This window comes from Gnatocerus cornutus, unplaced genomic scaffold (genome assembly GCF_029298725.1).
Source record: "Gnatocerus cornutus isolate USDA-ARS CGAHR unplaced genomic scaffold, icGnaCorn1.1 ctg00000023.1, whole genome shotgun sequence".
Classification (NCBI taxonomy): Eukaryota; Metazoa; Arthropoda; class Insecta; order Coleoptera; family Tenebrionidae; genus Gnatocerus; species Gnatocerus cornutus.
Genome location: NW_028275375.1, coordinates 4761956 through 4776928, shown reverse-complemented (window position 1 = coordinate 4776928; position 14973 = coordinate 4761956). Strand labels below are relative to the sequence as shown.

General features: G+C 31.6%; 1 protein-coding gene across 2 annotated transcripts in view; it reads left to right on the top strand.

Annotated features, from left to right (window-relative positions):
- LOC148166510 (uncharacterized) overlaps positions 1-14973 on the top strand; it is a 130422-nt gene that overhangs the window by 73394 nt on the left and 42055 nt on the right. For both annotated transcript variants that reach the window (XM_088048601.1, XM_088048600.1), the window contains exon 2: positions 11869-11940. In XM_088048601.1, the coding sequence (XP_087904727.1) occupies positions 11869-11940 (72 nt within the window). The remainder of the gene's footprint in view (positions 1-11868; positions 11941-14973) is intronic.

The following is a 14973-nucleotide window of genomic DNA, read 5'->3' as shown; positions in this document are numbered from 1 at the left end:
TGGGGAAGTTATTCATTCAGACTTAGATACTAAATGTGCCAAATTACAAAACTGTAGCACAAAAGCGACCGATTTTAGAAATTTTTATTTTTTGGATGGACAGAAAACTAGAAAAATTTTGATTAAGGGTTGTAACTCCGGTAATTTTAACGGCACTGTAATCTAATTTGGGAAAAATTAATAACTTTGAACTTATTACTAATATCAAAATTATAGAGCAAAGGAGACCAATTTTAGAAATTTTTAATTTTGTACGTACAGAAAATTTAGAAAAATTGTTATTGCCACTTGTAATCCTAACAATTCTAACGGAAAAGCAACGAAATTTGGGAAAGTTATTTATTTAGATCCAATTACTAATTGTGCCAAATTTCAAAACTGTAGCACAAAAGCGACAGATTTTACAAATTTTTTGGGTTAACTGAAAACTAGAAAAATCTTGATTTTGGGTTGTAACTCCGGTAATTTTAACGCCACTGTAATCAAATTTAGGAAAATTAATAACTGTAATCTTACTACTAACTATGCCAAATGTCAAAATTTTAGGGCAGAAAAGACCGAATTTAAAAATTTTTATTTTTGCATATTCAGAAAATTTTTGAAAATTGTTATTCACATTTGTAATTCTGATAATTTTAACACCAAAGCAATTAAATTTGGGGAAGTTATTCATTTAGATTTAGTTACTAAATGTGCCAAATTACAAAACTGTAGCACAAAAGCGACCGATTTTAGAAATTTTTACTTTTTGAATAGAGAGAAAATTTTTGCTTAAGGGTTGTAACTCCGGTAATTTTAACGCCACTGTAATCTAGTTTGGCGAAATTAATAACTTTGATCTTATTACTAACTGTGCCAAAAGTTAAAATTGCAAGACAAAAACAACCGATTTTAGAAATTTAAAAAAAAAATTCTAAACTTTTCGATCGAAGGCTTATTAAATTATAAATTAATTAAAGTGAGCAAGCGGTTTCTAAGCTATGGGGTGCAACTCAGGTAATTTTAACCCCACAATAATCAAATTTCGGGAGGTTGATAATCTGGACCTACTTATTAATTGTGCCAAATATCAAATTTATATAGCCAAAGAGACCGATTAGAAAAATTTTAATTTTTGAATGTAGAGAAAATTTGGAAAACTGTTATTCAGACTTGTAATTCTGATAATTTTTAAGCTAAAGCAACAAAATTTGGGGAAGTTATTCATTCAGACTTAGATACTAAATGTGCCAAATTACAAAACTGTAGCACAAAAGCGACCGATTTTAGAAATTTTTATTTTTTGGATGGACAGAAAACTAGAAAAATTTTGATTAAGGGTTGTAACTCCGGTAATTTTAACGGCACTGTAATCTAATTTGGGAAAAATTAATAACTTTGAACTTATTACTAATATCAAAATTATAGAGCAAAGGAGACCAATTTTAGAAATTTTTAATTTTGTACGTACAGAAAATTTAGAAAAATTGTTATTGCCACTTGTAATCCTAACAATTCTAACGGAAAAGCAACGAAATTTGGGAAAGTTATTTATTTAGATCCAATTACTAATTGTGCCAAATTTCAAAACTGTAGCACAAAAGCGACAGATTTTACAAATTTTTTGGGTTAACTGAAAACTAGAAAAATCTTGATTTTGGGTTGTAACTCCGGTAATTTTAACGCCACTGTAATCAAATTTAGGAAAATTAATAACTGTAATCTTACTACTAACTATGCCAAATGTCAAAATTTTAGGGCAGAAAAGACCGAATTTAAAAATTTTTATTTTTGCATATTCAGAAAATTTTTGAAAATTGTTATTCACATTTGTAATTCTGATAATTTTAACGCCAAAGCAATTAAATTTGGGGAAGTTATTTATTTAGACTTAGTTACTAAATGTGCCAAATTACAAAACTGTAGCACAAAAACGACCGATTTTAGAAATTTTTACTTTTTGAATAGAGAGAAAATTTTTGCTTAAGGGTTGTAACTCCGGTAATTTTAACGCCACTGTAATCAAATTTGGGGAAATTAATAACTTTGATCTTATTACTAAGTGTACCAAAAGTCAAAATTGCAAGACAAAAACAACCGATTTTAGAAATTTAAAAAAAAATTCTAAACTTTTCGATCGAAGGCTTATTAAATTATAAATTAATTAAAGTGAGCAAGCGGTTTCTCAGCTATGGGGTGCAACTCAGGTAAATTTAACTTCACAATAATCAAATTTGGGGAAATTAGTAACTGTGATCTTATTACTGACTGTGCCAAATATAAAAATTATTGACCAAAAGAGACCAATTTTAGAAATTTTAATTTTTGTACGTACCTACAGAAAATTTCTAAAAATAGTTATTGCAACTTTTAATCCTAACAATTTTAATGGCAAAGCAACGAAATTTGGTGAAATTATTTCTTTAGACTCAGTTATTAATTGTGTCAAATTACAGAATTGTAGCACAAAAGTGACCGATTTTACAAATTTTTATTTTTCCGGATTAACTAAAAACTAGGAAAATTTTATTTGTGGCTTGTAACTCCGGTATTTATAACGCCACTGTAATCAAATTTGGGAAAGTTAATTACTTTGATCTTATTGCTAACTATGCCAAATATCAAAATCGCAGGATAAAAATAACCGATTTTACAAATTTTTAAAAAACAATTCAAAACTTCGATCAAATGCTTAATAAATTAATTATTATTAATTAATTAAAGTGAGCGAGCGGTTTCTCTGCCATGGGGTGGATAATAAATATTGAATTATTTAAAAAGTGATTTTATATCGATGACTTATTGTCGTATTAATTAATTAAAGTGCAGCGGTTTGTCGACTATCCCATGAAAATATTTGCCCGACAGAAATATTTGTTGCGTTAAATTGGGTGCTTTGAAGTCCCGTAAACAGCATTTCCTCGGTGTTTTATTTGAGAGGTTCAAAGGTAGCAAACGGTGGAAACTGTAATGTTTAAAGTTGAGGAAAGCTCAGGAAGGATCGCACATTATTTTTCATGAAGCTTTCTGACCCAGTAACGTCCCAAAGTCGTGGTAACTCAAATCGATTGCGTGGGCGTAATCTAAACGCTCCAATTTGCAAAGATCACTATAAAAGCGCCCTCATTAATTCTCTCCACACATCATTTATACAGGATGTTTGAAAACCCTTCCGGTCTAATAACTTCCTGAAACCCGAAAAAAATCAACCGGAGATTTTTTGTTTCGAATTTGTTTGTCACCGGAATGTGACAGCAATTTAATAAACGACATCTGGCGCAGTACGTGAACATTTTCGACCGTTTTTTACAAGGAACCATATCGCAGGCATGCCAAATTGAGCCGTCGCGTCGGCCGGGGAATTCCTCAAATGTTTCAATCTGCGGTGACTTGGTTTATGGGAGCAGAGGTCATCATGTCCACGATTTGTAATTAAAAATCTCGGAATTTATTAGTTGAAAGTTCGGACAGCCCAGATAAGCCTCGTATCTCATATTTTCTCATCAAGGAAATCTCGTTACTTGTAAAAAAAGAACGAGTGGGTAATGCAGTTTCCCGGTGAAATTGCACACTTAGCCGGCGAAGGCGGAAAGCTCCAAGCATTTTAGAATATCCTTTTATGCTAACAAAGGCCAAAACAAATCAAACAACATTGGCGGACCCAAAAAACTTGTTGTTGCAAGGTTGCCGCGACAATAGTAAAATGAGATTCTATTGACAAACGCTTTGGGTGGATTCGTGAGCTTGACAAATTAAAGAAGCTATATATACAAATATTTAAGTGACATGTGACTGCTTTTCCGCCAATCAAATTACACCCATTGAACCGGTAGGCGTGCGTATCGAACCAAGGGCACCCTAAATTTAATTCCCTCGAAATTAGAAATTATCAACACCGGATTTTGGCGGAGTGCACGAAATCCGTCTTTCGGATTATTTTCAGACTCTCCCCGTGAGACACTTCTTTTATTGTCGCCCATAAAATTTTAAATCATCTAGAGGCCAATTTTTAACCAGGTCGCTTTGCCCATTTATTACGGAACAAAAAATCTTTTGCGACGCTTTCGCATTTTATACGACCAGATTATTATCCTTGCAGAGTTTATGCAACATGCTTTCATGAGCACGGATTACTCAGCTGTCATTATAGTTAAAAATGCGCAACTGCGAATCCGGAAAACTGAGATTCGTCATAAATCTGTCGTGGTTTTATTGGTGCAGATGGTCAATGCGATCCCGCCTACATTTTCGATAATCTGCTTTTGTTTAAAGCTTTGGGAGGCGTAACTTTGGTAATTTGCAATGATGGGTTACTCAATAAATTTTTTAGGCAGGGACGCCGACCAGAACATGGGAAAACTTTACGAGCGGGCTTGGTCGTAAATGCACTTTGTAAATCTTTCGGTTGGAGATCTCTTTATCATGTTGTATTGTTGGTACAATCAGCCAGTCAAAACGAGAGTTATTGGCGGTGGTAATGTAAAGTTATGAAGAAGTCACAGCCTTCGTGGAACGCTTTTATTTACCTGATTTGCCAGAGGGCCAAAATTTTGTTTTTCTGACCGCCTCCTGTAAACTATTTATTATCAGACGATAGCTGATGAGCTGCTCTTTCGATTGGTGTTTAACTCAAAGGCATTAAACGTCGTTTTCACATTGAAAAAGTTCCTTAAAAATTACCCCAAAAAATCCTCCAGAAAACCTTTAATTTTACGCAGAATTTCTCGCTGAATTCAAATATGTGCTTAAAATTTTGATAGGTCAACAAATAAATAACTTAGCTATGGACAATCAAATTTTCAAATTTTTATCCAGATGCCAAATTTCAAAATTTTTGGGCAGACGCGACGGATTTTATAATTTTTTAGATGAGTACAAATTGCATACATTTTTGATTAAGTGTTGTAATTTTAACGCCACTGCAATTAAAATTTGGGAAATTAATTATTTGGGGCTCCTTATTAACTGTGTTAAATTGCAAAATTTTAGGTCAAACAGGACAAATTTTGTAATTTTTATTCTCAAGTTAGGTCGAAATTTTCCAAAAATTTGTATTAAGGCTTGTAACTTTAGTAATTTTAAAGCCACAATAATCAAATTTGGGGAAATTACTATGTTAGACTTGCTTAATAGTTGTGCCAAGTTTCAAAATCATAGAATAGAAGCGACAGATTTTAGAAATTTTTATTTTTTAGATGAGCCAAAAACTACGTACATTTTGTATTCAGGGTCGTAATTCTGGAAATCTGAACGCCACTGCAATCAAAATTTGGGAAATTAATTATTTGGGACTCCTTATTAACTGTGTTAAATTGCAAAATTTTAGGTCAAACAGGACAAATTTTGTAATTTTTATTCTCAAGTTAGGTCGAAATTTTCCAAAAATTTTTATTAAGGCTTGTAACTTTAGTAATTTTAAAGTCACAATAATCAAATTTGGGGAAATTACTATGTTAGACTTGCTTAATAGTTGTGCCAAGTTTCAAAATCATAGAATAGAAGCGACAGATTTTAGAAATTTTTATTCTTTAGATGAGCCAAAAACTACGTACATTTTGTATTCAGGGTCGTAATTCTGGAAATCTGAACGCCACTGCAATCAAAATTTGGGAAATTAATTATTTGGGACTCCTTATTAACTGTGTTAAATTGCAAAATTTTAGGTCAAACAGGACAAATTTTGTAATTTTTATTCTCAAGTTAGGTCGAAATTTTCCAAAAATTTGTATTAAGGCTTGTAACTTTAGTAATTTTAAAGCCACAATAATCAAATTTAGGGAAATTACTATGTTAGACTTGCTTAATAGTTGTGCTAAGTTTCAAAATCATAAAATAAAAGCGACAGATTTTAGAAATTTTTATTCTTTAGATGAGCCAAAAACTACGTAAATTTTTTACTTAGGGTCGTAATTCTGGAAATCTGAACGCCACTGCAATCAAAATTGGGGAAATTAATTATTTGGGACTCCTTATTAACTGTGTTAAATTGCAAAATTTTAGGTCAAACAGGACAAATTTTGTAATTTTTATTCTCAAGTTAGGTCGAAATTTTCCAAAAATTTGTATTAAGGCTTGTAACTTTAGTAATTTTAAAGCCACAATAATCAAATTTAGGGAAATTACTATGTTAGACTTGCTTAATAGTTGTGCTAAGTTTCAAAATCATAAAATAAAAGCGACAGATTTTAGAAATTTTTATTCTTTAGATGAGCCAAAAACTACGTAAATTTTTTACTTAGGGTCGTAATTCTGGAAATCTGAACGCCACTGCAATCAAAATTGGGGAAATTAATTATTTGGGACTCCTTATTAACTGTGTTAAATTGCAAAATTTTAGGTCAAACAAGACAAATTTTGTAATTTTTATTCTCAAGTTAGGTCGAAATTTTCCAAAAATTTGTATTAAGGCTTGTAACTTTAGTAATTTTAAAGCCACAATAATCAAATTTGGGGAAATTACTATGTTAGACTTGCTTAATAGTTGTGCTAAGTTTCAAAATCATAAAATAAAAGCGACAGATTTTAGAAATTTTTATTCTTTAGATGAGCCAAAAACTACGTAAATTTTTTACTTAGGGTCGTAATTCTGGAAATCTGAACGCCACTGCAATCAAAATTGGGGAAATTAATTATTTGGGACTCCTTATTAACTGTGTTAAATTGCAAAATTTTAGGTCAAACAGGACAAATTTTGTAATTTTTATTCTCAAGTTAGGTCGAAATTTTCCAAAAATTTGTATTAAGGCTTGTAACTTTAGTAATTTTAAAGCCACAATAATCAAATTTAGGGAAATTACTATGTTAGACTTGCTTAATAGTTGTGCTAAGTTTCAAAATCATAAAATAAAAGCGACAGATTTTAGAAATTTTTATTCTTTAGATGAGCCAAAAACTACGTAAATTTTTTACTTAGGGTCGTAATTCTGGAAATCTGAACGCCACTGCAATCAAACTTGGGGAAATTAATTATTTGGGACTCCTTATTAACTGTGTTAAATTGCAAAATTTTAGGTCAAACAAGACAAATTTTGTAATTTTTATTCTCAAGTTAGGTCGAAATTTTCCAAAAATTTGTATTAAGGCTTGTAACTTTAGTAATTTTAAAGCCACAATAATCAAATTTAGGGAAATTACTATGTTAGACTTGCTTAATAGTTGTGCCAAGTTTCAAAATCATAGAATAGAAGCGACAGATTTTAGAAATTTTTATTCTTTAGATGAGCCAAAAACTACGTACATTTTGTATTCAGGGTCGTAATTCTGGAAATCTGAACGCCACTGCAATCAAAATTTGGGAAATTAGTTGCTTAGGGCTCATTATTTACTGAGTTAAATTGCAAAACTGTAAGTCAAACGAGTTAAATTAAAAAAAAAATATTCTGAAAATAAGTCGAAATTTTCCAAAAAAATTACTTCAGGCTTGAAAACCTGGTAATTTAACGTTACTGTAACCAAATTTGGGGAAATTCTTAACATAGACTTGCTTACTAGATGTGCTGAATTTCAAAATTATAGCGCAGAAGCAACTAATTTTAGAAATTTTTATTCTTTAGTTGAGTCAAAAATTTCGTACTTTTTTTTATTAAGGGTTGTAATTCTGGTAATGTTAACGCCACTCCAACCAAAATTAGGGAAATTAATTATTTAACGCTTCTTATTTAACTGAGTTAAATTACAAAATTTTGGGTCAAACGAGATAAATTTCAACTTTTATTCTGAAGAGAAGCCGAAATTTTCATTTTTTTTATTAAGAGTTGTAATTCTGGTAATTTGAAACCCACTGCAATCAAAATTGGAGAGATTAGTTATTCGAAGCTCCTTATTAACTGAGTTAAATTGCAGAATTTTAGGTCAAACAAGAAAAATTTTGTAATTTTTATTCTGAAGATAAGTCGAAATTTTCCAAAAATTTTTACTAAGGCTTGTAACTTTGGTAATTTTAAAGCCACAATAATCAAATTTGGGGAAATTACTATCTTAGACTTGCTCACTAGTTTTGCCAAATTTCAAAATTATAGAACAGAAGTAGCAGATTTTAGAAATTTTTATTCTTTAGATGAGCTGCCAAAAACTACGTAAATTTTTTATGAAGGGTTGTAATTCTAGTAATTTTAACGTCAATCAAAATTGGGGAGTTTATTTATTTGGAGTCCCTTGTTAACTGAGTTAATTTGTTAAATTTTAGGTTTAACGAGATAATTTTTTTAAATTAAAATAAAACTTCCTTAAAAATTACCCAAAAAAAAAAACCTCTAGAAAACCGATTTCGGTCAATATCTAGTTACTTGTTAAGCACACTTACATTATTGTGGCCCATTTTACGCAGAATTTCTCGCTGAATTCAAAAATCTGTTTGAAATTTTGATACGTTAACAAATAACTGAGCTATGGACAGTCAAATTTTCACGTTTTCGAAAAAAAAAAAAAATTCGATCTAAACAATAAAAAAAATTAATTTTTTTTTTGTTTTTTTGATCGTCCCTCGTAATTTATTTGGCCAATCGATCCGAAATTTGACCAGGCGATAGTTGATGAGCTGCTCTTTCGATTGGTATATAAATTAAAGCCATCAAACGTCGTTTTTGCCCCGAAAAAGTTCCTTGAAGATCAGCTCAAAAAGACGTTTCGGTCAATATCTAGTTTAGTTGCAAGGCAAACTTCCTCTTTTTACGCAGAATTTCACGCTCACTCCGTCAACAAATAACGTTCAATGTTGTTTAAAAATGTGAGCAGTGAATTCCAGCTGGAAAGTCCGCAATTAACGCATTTCCATAAGATGACACTGTGTATACCAGCAGGAGCAACATCAGCGCGTTTGTAGGGAACGCGGGGCGGATATCGGGGAGTCATTTATCATCCCTTTCGGGTCCAGGAACGCTTTGTGTCCTGGCCAAGGACGAATCGTGTAAGGAAGCAAACAGCGGATAGTTCGTTAACCCTGGGACCATCTTATTCGCGGCGAATTATGCGTGCGGCCATCGACGATTATTACGCGCTCCATCTGGCACTATAATAGCCTTATTAATGCACCCTTGCGTTAATCCACAACCTGGATAAGGGTATTGACGGGGAAGTGGCACCGCGTGATGAATTTCCCCTAATATACAGGGTGTACAACTTGCTCGATTAAACGTACAATTTACATTTGCGGTTTCTTACCAAAAGAGAATAAAGTCGTTTGTCAAATCGACTAGAAAAAAGATAATGATACTATTCGAAATGATTTGTTTTATATCATTCGTTGTTCTCCGCGGAGACGATAAATCTCATTGGAAACAAAATTGGTTAATGGTGTGTCGTTAACATCAAAAAGCGACACGAGGAGGCCGAAAATGCCAATTTTGTGTGACGATGCTTGTTACGCAAAGATTTCGAAATTTAACACCGCTGTTGGACCGAACGAGTTGATTTTATCTTTATTTGTTATCCGGGTCTCAAGAACTTCGGCCTCAGCAAAAGAAATCCGGTAATTGTACATCTGAAAAGTAGTTTTGATCTTTATCCAGAGGCGGGTTTTAAGGACAAGGGAAGGAGCCCCAAATCCCCAACTTCACACATTTTTTAATAAAATTCGGGTTATTTTAACGCCATTGCAATCAAAATTGGGGAGATTACTTATTTGGGACTCTTTAGTAACTGTGTTAAATTGCAAAATTTTAGCACAAACGAGATAAATTTTGGAATTTTTTATTCTAAAGATAAGCTAAAATTTTCCAATTTTTTTAATAAGGCTCTTAAGGGTTGTAACTCTAATAATCTTAACACTACAGTAATCAAATTTAGGGAGATTATTAATCTACACTTGCTTACTAATTGTCCCAAATTTCAAAATTTTAGAAAAAAAGCGACTGATTTTAGAAATTTTTATATTTTATATGAGTTAAAAACTGCATAATTTTTTTATTAAGGGTTGTAATTCTAGTAATTTTAACGCCATTGCAATCAAAATTGAAGCGATTACTTATTTGGGACTCCTTACTAACTGTGTTAAATTGCAAAATTTTAGGTCAAACAAGATAAATTTTGGAATTTTTTATTCTGAAGAGAAGCTAAAATTTTCCAAATTTTTTTATTAAGGCCCTTAAGGGTTGTATCTCTAATAATTTTAACACTACAGCAATCAAATTTGGGTAGATTATTAATCTAAACTTGCTTACTAATTGTCCCAAATTTCAAAATTTTAGATCAAAAGCGAGTGATTTTAGAAATTTTTAATCCTTAGATAAGCCAAAAACTACGTAATTTTTTTATTATGTGTTAGAATTCTGGTAATTTTAACGCCATTGTAATCAAGATTAGGAAGTTTACTGATTTGGAGCTCCTTGTTAATTGAGTTAAATCGTAAAATTCTAACGAGATAAATTTTGGATTTTTTTATTCTAAAGATAAGCCAAAATTTTTCAAATTTTTTTATTAAGGCTTGTAACTTTGGTAATTTTAAAGCAAATTTGCAACCGTTGCCAAGGTATGAGCAATGTGATTGGCGTTGCTATGTTGCAAATGGGATTTGCAATAACGCAAGTCACACTTGAAATCAACCCCTTAGACTTCCTTTATAGTTATGCTAAATTTCAAAATTATAAAGGAAAAGCGACTGATTTTAGAAATTTTTATTCTTTAGGTGAGCCCAAAACTACGTAAATTTTTTATTAAGGGTTGTAATTCTGGTAATTTTAACGCCACTCCAATCAAAATTTGGGAAATTAGTTACTTGGCGCTCCTTATTTACTGAGTTAAATTGCAAAATTTTAGGTCAAACAAGAGAAATTTAAAAAAAATAAATATTATGAAGATAAGTCGAAATTTTCCAAAAATTATTCTTAAAATTTGTAACTCTGGTAATTTTAACGCTACGATAATCAAATTTGGGGAGATTATTAACTTAGACTTGTTTACTAAGTTTGCCAAATTTCAAAATTTTAGGGCCACAACAATGAAATTTGTGGAGGTTACTAACTTAGCCTTAGTAGTTACTATTTGTGCTAAATTTCAAAGTAATAAAGCAGAGTTGACCGATTTTAGAAAATTTTATTTTGCAGCCTAGAAAAGAGTTTTGAAATTCGTCTCCTTTTTTAGAATGCGACTTTAATCCGCCTCTGTGCAGACGCTGTACTAATTCTAACATACAGCGTCGACAATAAAATTCATAACTTATGATTAGACGCAGGAAACTCCTCGAAATTTATTCAGAAGCTTTATTAAATCTTTCTCCATTTATGTAAATAAAAGGGAAATGGTGCGTGCGTGTAGCGCAAAACCAACAATGCAGGGACGGGAGGGACTAATCTTTGGAATTTATAACCGCTTCCTTCTCTAGATTCTTGCGAGCAACCTAATTGCGATGGACGTGGACGTCCGCGGGCTGTAAATAAAAGAATAAAATCACACAGTAAAACAACACAAAAGAGACGTAATTAATTATCAGTTATTGAATTAACCGTCAACAATGAATGAAACCGAGTAATGTGATTTAAAGCCCAACTAGGCCATTAGTTTTGTCCGCGAAGAGAAAGTGTCCATTGAGGACATTGAATAATAATCTGCACCGTCGTCAATTTCTCCGCCGAAAAATGATCTCACAAGTGGACCAAATTTCCTCGAATATGACGATTGCAGTAAAATTTCCACGGATTAACTTCGAGTAAGCCAGAGGCCGTCTCTGAATTAGCAAACGTCTCAATTTATTATGTAAATACTCCAATAAATCCCGGCATTATCTCACTGGATTCCTCATAGGACAATTAACCGAAACTGCAACACGTGATTGGAATTGCGGATTTGCCTTGGAATTCATATTGCATGTTCACTACGCGAGTTTTGCATTTTTATCGGCGATGCAAACACGAGGTGCATTTAATTCAATATTTTCACTTTGAATTTTTTTTTCAGGGACTTGACGAGCAACAATATTACGTCCCTCAACGAAACGTCGCTGTCGCACTACACACACTTGGAGGAACTGTAAGTTTTTGCTATCTTAGTGTTTGTGCCATTTCGGGGGCACTCACCCCTACAGACTACCCCGTTATGGTCATATCTCAGACACATTACTAACAAGCACTCTTTATCGTTCGATCGTTTTGAATCCACCCCCGGAAGCGGCAAACATTTTTATTGCCCGTCCTTGAAGGATACACAGATTCCCAAGGATTCTGTTGTTGGGGGAGGAAAATAACGCTGCTAGCAGGAGGCATTTTAATACGAAAATTATTTCATTTATTTATTTATTTATTTATTTTATTTAACATGTCCTATATCTCGTTTTTACAGTTAGTTTTTTTGGTTCGTCCGGCAAATAAAATTTTCTAAAAACTGTCTCGTTTGATCTACAACTCTCTAATTTGAGGGAGGTGATTAACTTGATTATACTAGTAAAATCTCTAAATTTCATTGGTACAGCGTGAAAATTACCAGAATTACAAATTTTTATTTAAAAAAATGGGAATTTTCAGTTCATTTCTAAAATAAAAATCTCTAAAAACTGTCTTCTTTGGTCTACAATTTTCTAATTTGGCGGAGGCGATAATCGTCTTCAAACTAGTGAAATCTTCAAATTTCTTAGTCACAGCGTAAACATTGCCAGAATTACAAATTTTTATTAAAAAAAATGGGAATTTTTGTTTCCTTTAAAAAATAAAAATTTGTAAAGTCTGTCTCCTTTGGTCTACAACTTTCTATTTTGGGGGAGGCAATAAACGTGTTCAAACTAGTAAAATCCCCAAATTTCATTCTCACAGTGTGAAAATTACCAGAATTACAAATTTTATTTAAAGAAAATGGGAATTTTTAGTGCGTTTGCAAAATAAAAATTTCTAAAACTTGTCTCCTTTGGTCTACAACTTTTTAATTTCGAGGAGGTGATAAACGTATCTAAACTAGTAAATTCTCCAAATTTCATTGCCGCAGGGTAAAAATTACCAAAATTACAAATTTTTACTTGAAAAAAATGGGAATTTTTGGTTCTTTTAGAAAACAAAAATTTCTAAAATCTGTCTCCTTTGGTCAACAACTTTTTATTTTGGGGGAGGCGATAAACGTGTCCAAACTAGTAAAATCCCCAAATTTTATTGTCACAGCGTAAAAATTACCAGAATTACAAATTTTTATTTAAAGAAAATTGGAAATTTTTATGCGTTTGCAAAATAAAAATTTCTAAAAACTGTCTTCTTTGGTCTACAACGTTCTAATTTTGAGGAGATGATAAACGTATCTAAACTAGCAAATTCTCCAAAATTTATTGCCACAGCGTTAAAATTACCAGAATTACAAATTTTTACTTTAAAAAAATGGGAATTTTTGTGCCTTCAGAAAACAAAAATTTCTAAAATTTGTCTCCTTTGGTCTACAACTTTCTATTTTAGGGGAGGCGATAAACGTATCCAAACTAGTAAATTCTCTAAATTTTATTGCCGCAGGGTTAAAATTACCAGAATTACAAATTTTTACTTGAAAAAAATGGGAATTTTTGGTTCTTCTAGAAAACAAAAATTTCTAAAATCTGTCTCCTTTGGTCAACAACTTTTTATTTTGGGGGAGACGATAAACGTGTCTAAACTAGTAAAATCCTCAAATTTTATTGTCACAGCGTAAAAATTACCAGAATTACAAATTTTTATTTAAAGAAAATTGGAAATTTTTATGCGCTTGCTAAATAAAAATTTCTAAAAACTGTCTTCTTTGGTCTACAACTTTCTATTTTGGGGGAGCTGATAAACGTGTTCAAACTAGTAAAATCCCCAAATTTCATTCTCACAGCGTGAAAATTACCAGAATTACAAATTTTTATTTAAAGAAAATTGGAATTTTTAGTGCGTTTGCAAAATAAAAATTTCTAAAACTTGTCTGCTTTGCTCTACAACTTTCTAATTTAGAGGAGATGATAAACGTAAATAAACTAGTAAATTCTCCAAATTTCATTGCCGCAGGGTAAAAATTACGAGAATTACAAATTTTTACTTGAAAAAATGGGAATTTTTGGTTCTTTTTGAAAACAAAAATTTCTAAAATCTGTCTCCTTTGGTCTACAACTTTTCATTTTGGGGGAGGCGATAAACGTGTTCAAACTAGCAAAATCCCCAAATTTCATAGTCACAGCGTGAAAATTACCAGAATTACAAATTTTTATTTAAAGAAAATGGGAATTTTTAGTGCGTTTGCAAAATAAAAATTTCTAAAACTTGTCTCCTTTGGTCTACAACTTTCTAATTTTGAGGAGGTGATAAACGTATCCAAACTAGTAAATTTCCCAAATTTCATTGCCACAGCGTTAAAATTACCAGAATTACAAATTTTTACTAAAAAAAATGGAAATTTTTGGTTCCTCCAGAAAACAAAAATTTCTAAAATCTGTCTCCTTTGGTCTACAACTTTCTATTTTGGGGGAAGCGATAAACGTGTTTAAGCTAGTAAAATCCCCAAATGTCATTGTCACAGCGTAAAAATTGCCAGAATTACAAATTTTTACTTAAAAAATTGGGAATTTTTGGTTCTTTTAGAAAATAAAAATTCCTAAAAACTGTTTCCTTTGGTCTACGACTTTTTATTTTAATGGAGATAGTAAACGTGTTAAAACTAGTAAAATCCCTAAATTTCATTCTCACAGCGTGAAAATTACCAGAATTACATATTTTTATTTAAAGAAAATTGGAATTTTTAGTGCGTTTGCAAAATAAAAATTTCTAAAACTTGTCTCCTTTGGTCTACAACTTTCTAATTTTGAGGAGGTGATAAACGTATCCAAACTAGTAAATTTCCCAAATTTCATTGCCACAGCGTTAAAATTACCAGAATTACAAATTTTTACTTAAAAAAAATGGAAATTTTTGGTTCCTCCAGAAAACAAAAATTTCTAAAATCTGTCTCCTTTGGTCTACAACTTTCTATTTTGGGGGAAGCGATAAACGTGTTTAAGCTAGTAAAATCCCCAAATGTCATTGTCACAGCGTGAAAATTACTAGAATTACAAATTTTCATTTATAGAAAATGGGAATTTTT